The sequence below is a fragment of the Brachyistius frenatus genome, unplaced genomic scaffold (assembly GCF_029030835.1).
Source record: "Brachyistius frenatus isolate BFR_SWC_R1_liver_20210118 unplaced genomic scaffold, ASM2903083v1 Contig_23, whole genome shotgun sequence".
NCBI classification, from domain to species: Eukaryota; Metazoa; Chordata; class Actinopteri; family Embiotocidae; genus Brachyistius; species Brachyistius frenatus.
The window spans coordinates 355085-369575 of NW_027210622.1; the positions used below are offsets into that span (position 1 = coordinate 355085).

A 14491-nucleotide genomic window follows, 5' to 3' on the forward strand; every position below is an offset into this window, starting at 1 on the left:
GTCAGCTTTCACTTTATGCCTTTAATTTGGTCTATTCATGGAAAATGCTGAACTGTGCAGTTTTGCAGCAGCTCGCACTCAAACATCAAATGCTAAAGGGAAGAACGCAAACCAGTTGATTGGCTGCTCCAGTTAACCATCTCTTAAGATCTGATTTCATTAAAGGTACTAATTACCACCTGTTGATACAAGTGTACAAGAACAGTTTTTTAAAAAAATTGTGTGGACAGATTCAATTTTCACCATGAACATTGTTTTTCCTCTTCCTGTGTGAAACCATGTCTGGATTAACCAGTTATAAAGCCCTAGGGCCCCCCATTAACGCCCCCCACCCCTCCACACACACACACACACACACACACCTACCTCCATCTGTACAATGTGGAGAGTCCTGCCAGGTTGTTCTGCAAAATTTGCAATTGAAAGGGGACTTCATAGATTTTACACAAATAATCAGTTTTGCACAGCTCAGTCTGTGAATATACAAACTAGGTAGTTGCATAATGTGCTCTGTTTTACAGTCTGAGAAAAAAAAAACAATAGTGTCATACTGGGTTTGTGCTTGAGAATTCACTTTTTGGACGAAAAATTGAATGACAAAAAGCGACCAGTTTGAAAGATGGGTTTATTATGTAACATGGAGGCGAAGTGTTATTGACATTAAGTAAGTAAAGTTTATTCAGTGAAGCACCTTTCATAGTCACAAAGAGCTTGACACAAATACATTTAATAAAAACAGTTAAAAAAAACAAAATAAAAAAAAAACATTAAAAGCACAGAAAAGTTACAGACACTAGACAACATTGGGCAAGAAAAAGGCCAGCTGGACTTTTCAGCTGATTCTTTCCAAGTGTCAACAGAGGCTGCAGATTGAACATGTATAGGAAAAAACTCCACAGTGTCTGAGTCACAAGTTCACAAGCACAGTCAAATTTTGTTTTTAGTTGAGAGTGAAGGACAACCAGAAGACCCAAAAGATCTGTTGATCATGTGAGTAGGGCGCAGGTCACACATGTATGAGGCACTTGACCATGCAGGACTCTATATGTGAGGACAAGAACCTTAATCTGAACCCTCAACTTGATCTGAAGCCAATAAAATAATAGTGGTGTTATGTGAGGGGACAGTGTGGGGAATTAGCTGGAGGATACAAAAGTGTGGATGATCATCTGTGGCTCGGGTTGTAATACAACAGACCTGAACAAGTCTCTTATTATTATTATTGTCTTAATATTACGTTTCTTAGATAAAAGAAACATGTACAGGTCAAAGATTTTATACAACGATTGAAGAACATTGCGTGATCAAATATGACTCTGGGATTTCTGATATTAGACTGTAGAGAAGTACTTCATACACCGTGTAACCTTGGAGGCCATAGCCCACCGTCTGGAGCAATAAATAGGACCTCAGTATGATCTATGTTTAGATGTAAAACGTTATTAGCCATACAGACCTTAAAGAGAGCGGACACTGGTCAAATGATGAGGCAGTCATCCCCATTAAAGTTGCTCACATAAGGAAATAATTATCTTTAATGTTTTACAGCTGTTCCTTCTCCAATGATTGTGAATGGGAAAATGTTTTTTTTTTTTTTTTTCGGGAGCATGGGGGGGTTGTGTGACTGTTGTCATCCCACAGGTTGTAACACCATATACCCACCACACCAAAATCCCTTCAGAGCCCAGCTCTGGGGGCTTGGGTTTAATAGTAGAAGGCTCTGGGCTTCATTGTGGGAATTGTAGGATTTTTTGGTTTTCAAAGCTTGACTCAAGAAGAAAATGCCTCTGATGCCTCAATTACGACTTTTCATACCGAGTGCTCCCGTCAGTCAAAAGAAGTTCTGAACTATTGTTGGAAAGAAAAAAGATTGTTTCTTCTTGTCTGCATGTGGCTCCAGAAAGTTTCTATGTGGTCATCTTATTTGCAAGTGACTCCGGAAAGTATCTCATCAAGTGGCTCCGAAAGGTTTCTTTTGTTTTACTCTTATTTGCAAGTGACTCCTGGAAAGTTCCTTTTGTTTTACTTTCTAATTGACAACTCCCCTGTGTCCTTATCTTGTGACCTGCAACCAACTCAGTATTACCATACGAAAGCAGATACAAAGGAAATGGGGGTGACTGTCAACTGTTTTGTCACACTGTATAAAAGCTGCCTTACAGAGGAGTGACGTTGAGCAATGCTGGGCATCCTTCTTTGAGGGTGCCTGTATTTGCTCCTTCTTGCAAGAATAAATGTCCGATATGTTTGATTTTGAATCTAGCTCTGAGTAATTTTTCTAACAACTATATATATATATATATCAAATAATACTTTTGCTCATTGATATTCTAAGATCTCAAATCTGACTTATTCAGCATACTTATATCACTAGCCAGTGTCATCACATCCCATATTACAATAAATTGTGTAAAAGAGTGTGTACATTTAGATTGTTCTTTGTACTTCCTAATCTTCCATGGTATAAACTATCAGACATCCGTTCTATGTGCGCACACACATGCATTTTGGAACGATATAAAGTGGTTGTCGTGAAAATGTTTACCTATTGATATCTGTGGACGTGTTTTTTTTTTTTTTTTTTTTTAAAGTAACCTAAATACACATTTGCTAGATATTGATTACAAATTCTAGGTTTCTGTTTTCAAATGTTGTGTATAAATATGCTCTGAAAATTTGTATATTGCTTAATAAAAATTATTTAAAAAAAGTGTGGATTCTTCTACTGCACTTACATTAATAAAAATAATCAATGACAACATAAAAGTAATTTAAAATATAGAGAAATATTTTAATTGAAATATACAAGTACATTTAAATTCAAAACACACCCATTTGTAACACAAATTACTACAGCATAGCACAAAAATATCCATATTTCTTCATGTGGCATAGATATAATTCATACAACTCATTAAAGTCACATGACCAAATGAACTCTGATGACTGCTGATGTCTGCATATTGTAGCTACTCTTATTACAGGCCTGCAGTGAGAGTTCAGAGGTCAGGAGAGGAGGACTCTGTTATCTTTGGCCCACTTCCTCAGAATTCGGATGATGTACTCAACCTGCGAGTTTCCTGAATTTCGCAGAAGGACCAGCACCTCTTTAAGTGTCTCCCTAGAAAACAAACAGGATACGTGAGGAAGCAAGATTAGATCAGGAATGCACCATCTCTCGTGTTTATTATATTTACATATCACATCCACTCCTACAGACAACGGAAGATGATAAAAATCGTAACCCAAACTGCTGCACAGGAAGAAGAAGCGAGCATACTTGGGCTCCTTGTTAGCCAGTATGAGCTGGAAGATGCCAACACATGCCCCTCTTTTGCCCTCCCAGTAGTTGGAGCCTGGGTCCAGCTTCTCTAGTGCATCAAACGCTTTGGCAGCATAGTAGAACTGGCCCATCTGAAACAACAGGCTGTGATAATGAGCACACGGTATGCAAAACATTGGCTTCACAGGCACAGATCACACCAGCTCTTTACCTTCTGCTTCTATGCAAAGTCTGTACCCATAACACCACTTTTCATTGCATTTAAAAAATGTGGTGTGAAAACTAGAGGGCATTTGGAAGAATCACACCTCAACGTGAAGACAGCTTCATTAAAACGTGCTGAAGTAAGAGGTGATAATAAGGACAGCCAACACTGGCCTGAGAAAAATACCACAAAATCTGCAGATAGAGAAAGAAATGTGCTATTTCTCAATTTGAGGGGACATTTGGGAATCAAGCATATTTATAGATTTGACATGTCGAGTTAAGGTGTTTTAACAAAGAAACTGCCACATTAAAAACATTGATGAAGAAGCAACTCAAAAATGTGTCTTGCCAAGTTCTTAAACCTCAGTATTTTCTGCTTTTCTCAGTTTGATGTCATTACAAACTGAATATCTCTTTGTTTTGGACTGTTGGTCAAACAAAAAAAGACATTACGTCGACATTACCTTGGGCGCTGCGATTTTCTTTAGATTATTTAGATCATTGTCTGTCTTTTATAAAAAGAATTATTCAATCAATCAAGAAAAATATTCTGCACATTAATTAGTAATTTAAGTGAACTACCAAAAAATAAAAAAAACATTAATAGGACTGCAACTAGAAGATATTTTCACATGTATTGATCAGCTCATCATAGTTCGATTAATCAATTAATTGTTGTCTTAAAAATCTTTAAGAGTCCAACATGATGTCTTCAGATGTTTCCAACCAAGAGTCTAAAATCAAAACTTATTCAATATGCAATAATATAAAAAAAAAAGTATAAAATGAAAGTTTGAAGAGCAAGATAATATTAAATAAATAAAAAATAATTATGATAATTTATCTTTATTAAGCAATTATTTGACTGATTAGTTGAACATAAATTTGTAGATTTACACAGGTATTTATATTTAAGTGGTCATCACATACAGTACAATACCAGAGGCAGAAAAGGGAGGATGATGTCACCTTGTAGCAGTCGTTGGCAATGAGCTGCAGAAGACTGAAGGAATCAGACGAAGTTCCCATCTTCAGATAGAGCTCCCAGGCAAGCTGACCCTTCTGGTTCATTATGTCTGACAAGAACAAGATCGGTGTTCAATAATCCATCATTCACAGGCAGTTTCATCTTTTATAGATTAAAATTTGGAAAATATTAAAGTCTGTGTGCAGGTTTTATTGATGTGGATTAAGCCAAGAAGGGAAAAATAAATCTTTTTAATGTCGATTTCCATTTCTCGGAGCTGTTGAGTGAAAAGGTGGCGGAGTGAAAGAGTGACCCTGAATTCTTCACAGGTCTGAGGCTAGAAATCTGGCAGTGATATTTGATGTAGATCCCAGACTTAGTTAAAAAGCATAAAGGGTCCCTCGGATACCGCAAAGGTATCTAAGAGTGTCTCCATGCTTTTATGTCATCAGCTGGGGTCACTGTATCCCTTTTCACATCTTTCAAAAATGACTTTGCAGCTGTTTGTGCAGCTGGTGCCAAAAGCAGTAGTAAGCCTTTTGGTGAAAACTTAGAAACTGACTTTTTTTTTTTTTTTTATAATATACCCAAAATGTTAACTCCTTATCTTCATACTGAACAAACACCTCACCATCAGTCTGACACTCAGAGGCGGTATTCTCATACTGATGGCCTGTTGCACTAAGGATTACTTTTAAGATTTTACCGACAATTTTAACAGCGTCAACCGACCTGGTTTTAAGACCTTTTAATCCTTCCGTGCCAAAGTTTAACCTGTGATCTGTTCAGAATGGAAAAAGCAAAGGTGCCTGTTCTCTGATTTCTCAGATCCTCTCTTCAAACAGACATTTCAATGTTTCTGTTTGAAATCCTGTCTTGACTGTTACACAGAAATTTGATTTCTTGCTAAAGATGGATTTTATGATGAGTGAATTTATAATTAGTTATTTAATGTTATCACAGCACTCTATAATTCCTACTATTTTTGACTTTACTGGGAATTATGAATTGTGCTATATATGTATATATTGTACCATTCTACTATACATACAGCATCGTGCCAGCCAGCTGAGGTACACATAATCATTCTTGATCTTTTCATTCTGAATGAGCAGAAAAATCTATAAAAAGGAAAATCAAAATTAGTATTAAAAAGTGAACGCATTAATCAGACTGTAGAAAGGAGCTGTGTGGATGTTTGCTCAGTTACGGTACCTCTTCTGCTTCTTTGTAGTTGCTAAGCGCTGCTTTAGCTTGAGCATAGTTGAAGTTGAATGTGTCATCATTGTAGAAGTAACCCTGAAAAAGAAAAACACAGTTTTGCTTAAAAAAAAGTAAGTGCCCACAAATCCAGAAATGAAGCGCATACAAAGTATAAGCTTTCTGTTGATAGCACGAATCACGGAGAGAAAAGGAAAAACACATACATGAATAAATGTACTGCCGATTTAAAGCACCACTTGTAATCTGAAGTGGCACCTCTCATCCAGCATGTGGGAGTCCTTTTTTATCAACTCCATCTTATTTCATCGCAGCCAAATAAAAACAGATTCTTAACAGGGATATATAATACAATGTGTTACTTGTATTGAGCAACACTAACCTTGACTGAGTTGAGATATATGAGAACATCTTCAAACTGTCTCAGGAGGAAGAAGCAGGCGGCCATGCACTGTCTGCCAGGAATAGTATCTGAAGGGACAAGAAATCTGAAACAAACACGCTTGCAAACTGTTGCATTAAGAAATAAAGTTCATGAATTTTCTATTTGGCGTACCACATTCACTAGCCGAGCCTCCGACCAACTGAAAGAACTGCTGAGCAATTTTTAAGTGATCCCTCTGAAAGATAAAAGCGCAGTAGCACACATTTGTCCCACACTCAAAGCCATCATATTTGTTTGTTTGTAACTTGTTAATAAGTTCAACAGAAATACTCACTGAGCCAATTTCTTGTCCCAAAGCAGCATTTACTACCCCTTTTAAAATATACTCCTGTGAAAATAATACATGATCAGAGTGAATCTTTTAATCTGTTGTTGCATTGGTGCTTCAAATGCCATCAAAACCTATTCCAACAAGTACAAAAAGAGATACAACAAACACTTCATGAACTTCATGTGATTTCCCATCCAAGAGACATTAAAGGGCTTTTGAAGATTAAAATAAATGGTCAGAGGAAACAAAAATCTTTCGAGGAACTCCTAAGTGGAGCAAAGAGAAGATGTTTTGTTGACAGACTTTATTTATTTTGACATGATTGTGGTTTTTAATTGACATTTTCTTTCCTGTAAAAGAACATAACCTATAAGCCCATCAAGTGAAATAGTCTCACTGCTTGTAGTTCAACTTTTTACTTTACCTTTTACATTATAGGGAAATTGAGAAAACGTTAAGTCTTTTATTGACGTCAGGTCGGGACGTCACCCTTAAAAGAACTTGTAAAACATATTGTCACCTGAGGTGTGGTGGGAACCAAATCTTGGATGAGGTTGTAAGCTTCCTGGACGTCATCTGAAAGCATAACATGAATGTGAATCCCTGAACTAAAGTAGGTTTTCTCTGAAATCTTACAGTTAAAACAACTGTACTCGCATGTAAACTGAAATGATGCATGAGATACATGACAGTACAAGGGCTGAATTAAGAAAGGGGATTTGAATCATGTTTTGACCTAATTTTCAACACCCGAAGAAATGTTGAGTAAGGCATCGTTTTATGTCATGGTTTCATTGTAATTCATATAATTGTTTCAGCTTACTTTAAAACTGATTAGACAGTATGCTTCATTGAAATATTATGCTTTTGTATTCATAACTTATCACGGATGAGTAAAGGTGATTGCATTTGGAAATAAAGGTGTAAACAATGAGTGTACTCTATCTAATCCCTTGTTTTGCTTAATCTAGAAAACTACGATGCTGTGGCTCCACACCTTGTCTGAGATAGTAGATGACCAGGTTGAGTCTGGCTTCAGGGATCACGTCGATCAGAGGAGGTAGTACCTGCAGTGCCCCCTCCCCACCACGAAACACCACCTGCAGCACACAGAGATTCAGAGAGAGGAAGTCACTGGTGTATGGACCACACACACACACCTGCACACTCACAGTTGGAGCTGGTGAAGAGCTTACCAGGTTGTGTCGTATAAGCTCCTTAGCAAACTCAAAGGAGCAAGAGGAGATGTCGATTAGGTTCTTCAACTCAGCCTAGAGAGAGAGAGAGAGAGAGAGCGCATGCACAAGTTAAACCTACGAAGATTTACTCTCATCAAAGAAATATAGAGAGCGAGGATCAACTGACTCAACTGGAACAGAGCATGCAGGTTAAAAAGAGAAAATATTAAACCAAGGATTCCTGTAAATGCACAAACATTTTAAATGACCTCACCTAACATCATTATGACAACCTGGGTAAGGCATGTGGGTAAAGTTATGTGAGTAACGTGTGAGGTTCTATGTTTGTCTTTAAAAGCTTCCAAATAACCAGTTCTTACACAGTTATCTTTACAGAAGTCTGAACACAAAACATATGAAGACATTTATGTATATTAGAAAATATGTCCAAGTTAAGAACCACCACAATATCAGCCTGGATATGCAGCAGTCAAACACTGAGTACCTCAGCTGCCTTGCCGTTGTAAAGCCTGAAGTGGTTGCAGGCCTTGAGGTTGAGAGCAATAGTGGAGTCAGGGATGCTCTGCAGGTACACGGCCAACACCTCCTGGGACACGTCATAGTAGTCCAGCTTGTAGTAACACAGAGCCACATACACTTTCAGGGCCAGGAAATCTCTGAGAAAAAGGTGCAATGAGAGTGTGAATCCAGCTTTCAGCCTCATTGCTTGTTCTTCTTTTTACATATTTGCACGTACAAACATACAACATTTTTACCATTTTCTGACGAGTTACGGCAGGCCATCTGAGACACTATTAACATTAAATATATCAGTGTACTCTGAGAAACATTATTGCATTTTTTATTTTTTTTAATCACATTTTGCTGACATCTAATTGCTGTAATGATTTTAGGTAAAAGGTAAAAACTAATTTATATGAATCATTTATTGATAACAGCACAGTCTGAAAAGGTTACAGGCAATATGATTTTAATACATGGCTTAATCTGCTTCACAGTATACCACTCGGTTTCCAAAAAAGTTGGGACACTATAAACTGTAAATATAAACAGAATGCAATGATCACATAAATCCATATTTTATAGCAAATAGACTAAAAACAACATATTAAATGTTGAAACTGAGAAATGTTATTGTTTAAAAAAAATATTGTTATTATTATTATTTTGAATTTGGTGCGAGCGACAGATCTCAAAAAAGTTGGGACAGAGGCATGTTTACCACCGTTTTGCATCATTCTTCTTTTTACAATGCCCTGTAAACGTTTGGGAACTGAGGAGACCAATTGCTGGAGTTTTGAAAGTGAAATGTTGTCCCATTATTGCCTGTTATAGGATTTTAGGTGCTCAATATTTTGGGGCATATTTTTCATTTTAATAACGCGCCAAATTTTTTAAATGTTATATAGATCTAGACTGCAAGCAGGCTAGTTTGGCACCTGCACTCTTCTACCATAGAGCTATGCAGTTGAAATACGTACAGAATGGCATCGTTTTGCCCTGTACCGTCACGGATGCTGGCTTTTTAACTGAGCACTGATAACAAGCTGGATGGTCCTTCTCTTCTTTAGACCGGAGGATACCGTGTCCATGATTTCCAAAGAGATTCTCAAATTTTGATTTGTCAGACAACAAGACAGTTTTCCACTTCACCTCAGTCCATCTTAAATGAGTTCGGGCCCAGAGAAAGAGGCCACACTTTGGATCATGATTATATGTGATTACTTATTTGTGTGGTAGAGTTTTAACCTGCATTTGTAGATGCAGCGATGAACTCTATTGACAGACAACGTTTTTCAGAAGTGTTTTGTAGCTCAGATTATGATCTCCACTCCAGAAAAGTGTCTGTTTCTAATGCAGGGATGCCTGAGGGAAATGCTCTTTTTATACCCAATAATGTGACTGACCTGTTGCCAAATAACCTAATTAGTTGTGAGATGTTTCACCAGGTGTTTTTTTTTAATTTTTTTTTATTTTTTTTTAGCTTTACACAACTTTTCTACTTTTGTTGACCCAGTCCCAACTTTTCTGAGACATGTTTCTGGCAATCAATTAAAAATGAGCATATATTTTTTATAAAACAATCAAATTTCTCCATTTCAACATTTGATATGTTGTCTTTGGTCTATTTTCAATTCAATGTGAGTTTATGTGATTTGCAAATCATTGCATTCTGTTTTTATTTACATTTTACACAGGGTACAAACATTTTTGGAAACGGGGTTGTATGTTAGTGTTAGAAAATGACCAATGAATTTGAGGTTTAAATCAGATAAGATGAAAAGTTGGTGTCATGGACTACAAATGTAATCTGTGGTATTAGGTTTGTATATATTGGGAGTGAGTAGTAGGATTTGTATCACACTCCACACTTAGTGTCACTTCTTTAAAGTATCACTCCTCTGCACTGATGTTTGTATCCCATCTGGTGCAGAGCACAACTACACCTGTATTTACTTTCAGTGTTAACTTGCTAAAGCCATGCAGGACAGAGTCAGAGGTCAGCGATACTTAAGACTCCAAAACTTATTCTAGTATGTGGAATTCAACCCCATCAATGTAACTGCTGAACCCAGATATCCATACAGACAAACCATTTCAGCAAATGCCAGGTCTTATTGTTAATGTATATTATAATAAATATTTTCATAAAAGTCTATATTTGCGTAACAGATTTTTATTGAAACCTTTTATCGTGCAAAAAGATCAGAGATGAAAAGTTTTTCACAGTAAAAAAAAGACACAAACAAGGAAACAACTGAGTGCCAGGTCAAGGCACATCGGCACTCAAGGATTCAGGAAAGTGTTCTGGTACTCTAGGTTTTCCAACAACTTATCAATCTTGCTTAACTCTATTTTGATTTTTTTTTTTTCTGTAAGCAGTATAAAGAAGTAGTTATAGTATCACTAATTAGCATTTAATAATTTGCTGCAGAGGCAGTACAGCTGGCAGATCTACTGTTAACCTATTAAAAAGCCTCAAGACCATTGGTCTTTAGATACCACAAAGTCATGAACAGAAAGAAGTGGAACAGGGTATCTGGTCTTAAAGTCTTAATTTTCTAATCCTGACTACTACAAATACAGTATATCAATGTCTCATGACGCCAGCTCACCAGGTCTGCTGCACTGACACCTGTATTGTCTTTATGGTTCCACAAGGTGTGAAGCACATGGAATCCAATTCACCTCTATTAACAACTCTCACCTGTCAAGGTGGTTTCAAGGATGGCACATGAGTTCAAGTACAGCAGGACTGTGAAACAAATTTAAAGAGAGTAACAGGGAAGGACAAGCACAGACCTTTTCTGCAACAGAAGGCGTTTATAGATATCTATTGCCTCCTGGTAGTGCGAGCGCATGTAGTGGATGGAGGCCAGGCTCAGCTGGTCTTCTGTCACATCCTCCAGGTTCTGGTGGAAACCCATCAGCTTCTTCTCATCATTGAACTGAGACACAATACGAAGATAACAGACAGTAAGGAAATGCAGGAGTCAGAGGTGTGATCAGGACAAAGATCGGGGAGAGCGAGAAGACATTAGTCACACTTAAGAGCAAAGTGGTGGTGGATATAATGAACCATGAGATCAGTATTGTAGTGTAGTGTTTAATTGTTAGTGATCGATTGATGGCAGACAGAAAAGTAGGGGAACATACAATTTTAGTGTAAAAATAGTGTCATAATTCTCAAACCTTATGAGCCAAGTGGAAGAGTAGCCGGTTTTGGAGCGGGGACGTTGGTGCTGCAGAGAACGAGAGATATAAAACTTTGTTAGAGAGCAAACTACATGAGAATAGGCACACAATTCACTAACATCATTATAAAGCTCTCAGCAGTCACATCACTGACTGAAAAACATTGTAAATTGATTTGGCATAGAAGTTAAACAGTGAGAATGGGTGGTGGTATAATATTCTACAGCAAACTGATTCAGCAGCATTTGTTAATTCTACAATCTGTGAACCTCAAGTTCAAAAAAGTCTTTAAAAATAAAAGCACCTTCACAATAAAAGTCTACAAATAATGAATGGACACAAAAATAGCAGCTATTATCAGATTTACAACAGTATGGGTGTGCATATCAAAAAAAAACTTGGTGAGCTACTGCAATTTTCCCAACAATCACACAACATAAATCATGTGTTTATGTGACTGTCCTGTCCTTCTACAACATTTTAAATGGCCTCAAATGCAGTTGGATTTGCACTAACTGGTTATGTTAACTGGTGGATATACTATGTGCAAACTGTACTACATGTGGTTAACGTTTGAACGATAGTCAGTCTTCTGCTCCAAATCAGTAAAGATTGGTATTCAGCCTTCACGATACATTTTTCACACTAATTTGTTCTGACTCTGGCACACCATAGAATATTTTTTCTTCTTCATATACTATAAGAATGCTTAATAGTGCCTGAGAGTACCGGTGAGCTATTCCCCTCCAAAAACAAAACAACAAATTACAAATAATATTAGAATGTTTACAAATCTCATCTGTAATGCCTACCCTTAGATGCAGCCTCCTCAGCATCTTTATAGAGCCCCAGAAAAAACAAGGCACAGGCCAGATAGACCCACACCTCGGCAGGACATTCGGGGTTCATTGTCAGAGCCTTGTACTCCTGCCAGAACATGAAAAGGAAATATTACAAATGCGAATAGACCCATTCTTTTGGATGCCTGTCCATTACCGGACAGGCATCCAGAATTTGTTATCTAAATACAGTATTTAGAGGACTTTATGTACAACTGTATATCATAAGTTCCACACACCCACTCACACAGAAATACAAAGAAATTACCTCCATAACTCTTTTGTAATCACCCAAGTGGAAGGCGCAGTAGCCAATCCACAGGTCTGCATGCTCCTCTTTCTCTCCAATATTTCTCTGAAACTACAGACGACACAGCAACACATCAGCAGCAGCATCTCAGTTGTACAGAGTTGTCTGTGGCATAGATAGGGGTGTGATTCCAGGGCATGACACAGGATAGTCTGCAGGAGGCATTACAGTTTTTAAAAAAAAAAAGCCCTCTATAATAGTGTAGTAGTTAATTATTCAGAGGCAAGTTAGTCCAGTAGGTTCATCACAGCTCAGCGAGTTATTCAATCCATCACAATGGATTCTTTTTCTTTTTTTTTAAAGTAAATTACTGTTTCTGCCCTGAATTTTAAAAAAAAAAAAAAAAAAAAAAAAAAAGGTTTAATCCAAGAGAAAGAAAATCAATCAGATCACTTACTTTATTGGTTTTGAAAGCCAGCACTCAATGCTCTAGTCTAAACAGCAGCGCCGGTCACTGTTACAATGGAGTCTAAGGTTACAATGAATACTGTTCCTGGACTTTGATCACTTCACAGCAAATGAAAAAGTGGTTAATAATCTAATTCATCTCTCTACAGTGTAATGTTCCCACTTTAACTCCATTTCACTTTAATCTGGAGTGATATTAAGATCTGATGATAGACTGGAATCTTTCTGTGGCTTTCTGATGGTTATTTAGCAAACACTATATTGAAATTGAACCTAATGCAGTTCTTCGAAATTATTATCCAACTATTGTGACTATATGTGACATTTTTTAGGACAGCACACACTGTGAGCTGATAAGGATTCAGTAACTTATGATCCGTATGTAGCAGGATGTGCTATGATTTGACCTGGCTGTCCACCAGTTGTTTGCTGTTTGCTGTGTGTGTGTGTTGCGTGTGCGTGCGTGTGTGTGTGCGTGCGTGTGTGTGTGTGTAGTGGGTTGCACACATGGTGAAGTGGGGAAAAACTAGTCCTCTCAACAGTTAACCAGCCTTACTAATAATCTTTTCATTTATTTTTGTTATACATAGAAATAGTTAACACTGATTTAACATTGTGCCAGAGCCAGCATATTTAAGAATTTTAACAATTTGATTTGTATCTTGTCTGATTGTTTTTGCTGTTTTTTTAATATTAACGGCTGTTTAAATAAACTATTTTTATATTTTGACTTGAAGCCACGTCCCTGTCCATCCTTATTTTGCTTTGCACTTCTCCGCGTGTTGACTTGAGGTCTTGGGGGTGCCCGGGTTCAGGTGGAGGCTGAGCAGCACCTGACCCTCCGGTCCCACAGGTCACCCTTGCATGCATAAAACCTAAAACCTTGTCCCATGTAGTGATGGCTAGCCCATTTCTTCAAAGGCCTTTAGTAGGTAATTATCACCTCTCCTAACCCATGATGTGATGAAGTAAGTTTTTTTTTTTCTTTTAAGTTATGATCGTTTCAATACCTCTAACAATGTCAAAGCCCCCAGGTAGTCTCTCTGCTGCAGATATTCCTCCAAACAGGGAACCTTAGTTTGGTTTTTCTTCTTGTTCTCGCTGATGCTCACTGGAGCCTCTCCTCCCAAGGCTGGCTTCACCCGGGAAAGGATCTACCAAAGTAGGACATTTGATTTTGTCAAGTTAATGAACAACTTCCAGTGGGTTGATGATTTTCAGTGGGCCAGAATAAGTTACACGACAATAAAAATAAAAAAAATAGACAATACTATATATGACTGCTGAAGCATTACACTGGCTCTTGCTTTAAGTTCGCAAAAGCGTCTGCTCACCATTTCGACGAGTCTTTTCCGAAGAGCTGAGTGTTTGTTTATCACTAACTAAGGTGACGTCTGGTGCTCCTCTCGAAGCAAACAAGTGTTAGCTTTCTTTCTGTTGCTACTAAATTGGATTTTAACTATTATTGTCTCGTTTCTCTCACTGACACCAGCCAGATAACGACACCGACGCGGAAAAAGTCTCTTGCGACCAACATGGCCGTTATTAAAAACTGGAAAATAAACAGGTCTTCCACTAACTCGTGGACACATTTGCTGTGAGGTCTTAGTAGCGTTAGCTAGCTGATAGTTTAGATGACGACAGC

At 37.6% G+C, this 14491-nt stretch overlaps 1 protein-coding gene across 1 annotated transcript; it reads right to left on the bottom strand.

The window, feature by feature from the left end:
* Window positions 1–2775: 2775 nt before the first annotated feature.
* ift56 (intraflagellar transport 56) lies at window positions 2776–14469 on the bottom strand. Its single transcript, XM_069697174.1, has 18 exons — window positions 14181–14469; window positions 13857–14000; window positions 12397–12489; window positions 12102–12216; window positions 11287–11336; window positions 10897–11042; window positions 8078–8249; window positions 7591–7665; window positions 7392–7494; window positions 6915–6970; window positions 6398–6451; window positions 6235–6298; window positions 6061–6149; window positions 5673–5756; window positions 5509–5578; window positions 4460–4566; window positions 3281–3414; window positions 2776–3121 (listed from the first exon to the last, which is right to left on the bottom strand). The coding sequence occupies exons 1-18, from the start codon at window positions 14181–14183 to the stop codon at window positions 3007–3009; spliced, it is 1674 nt and encodes a 557-aa protein (XP_069553275.1). The 5' UTR covers window positions 14184–14469; the 3' UTR covers window positions 2776–3006.
* Window positions 14470–14491: the final 22 nt, after the last annotated feature.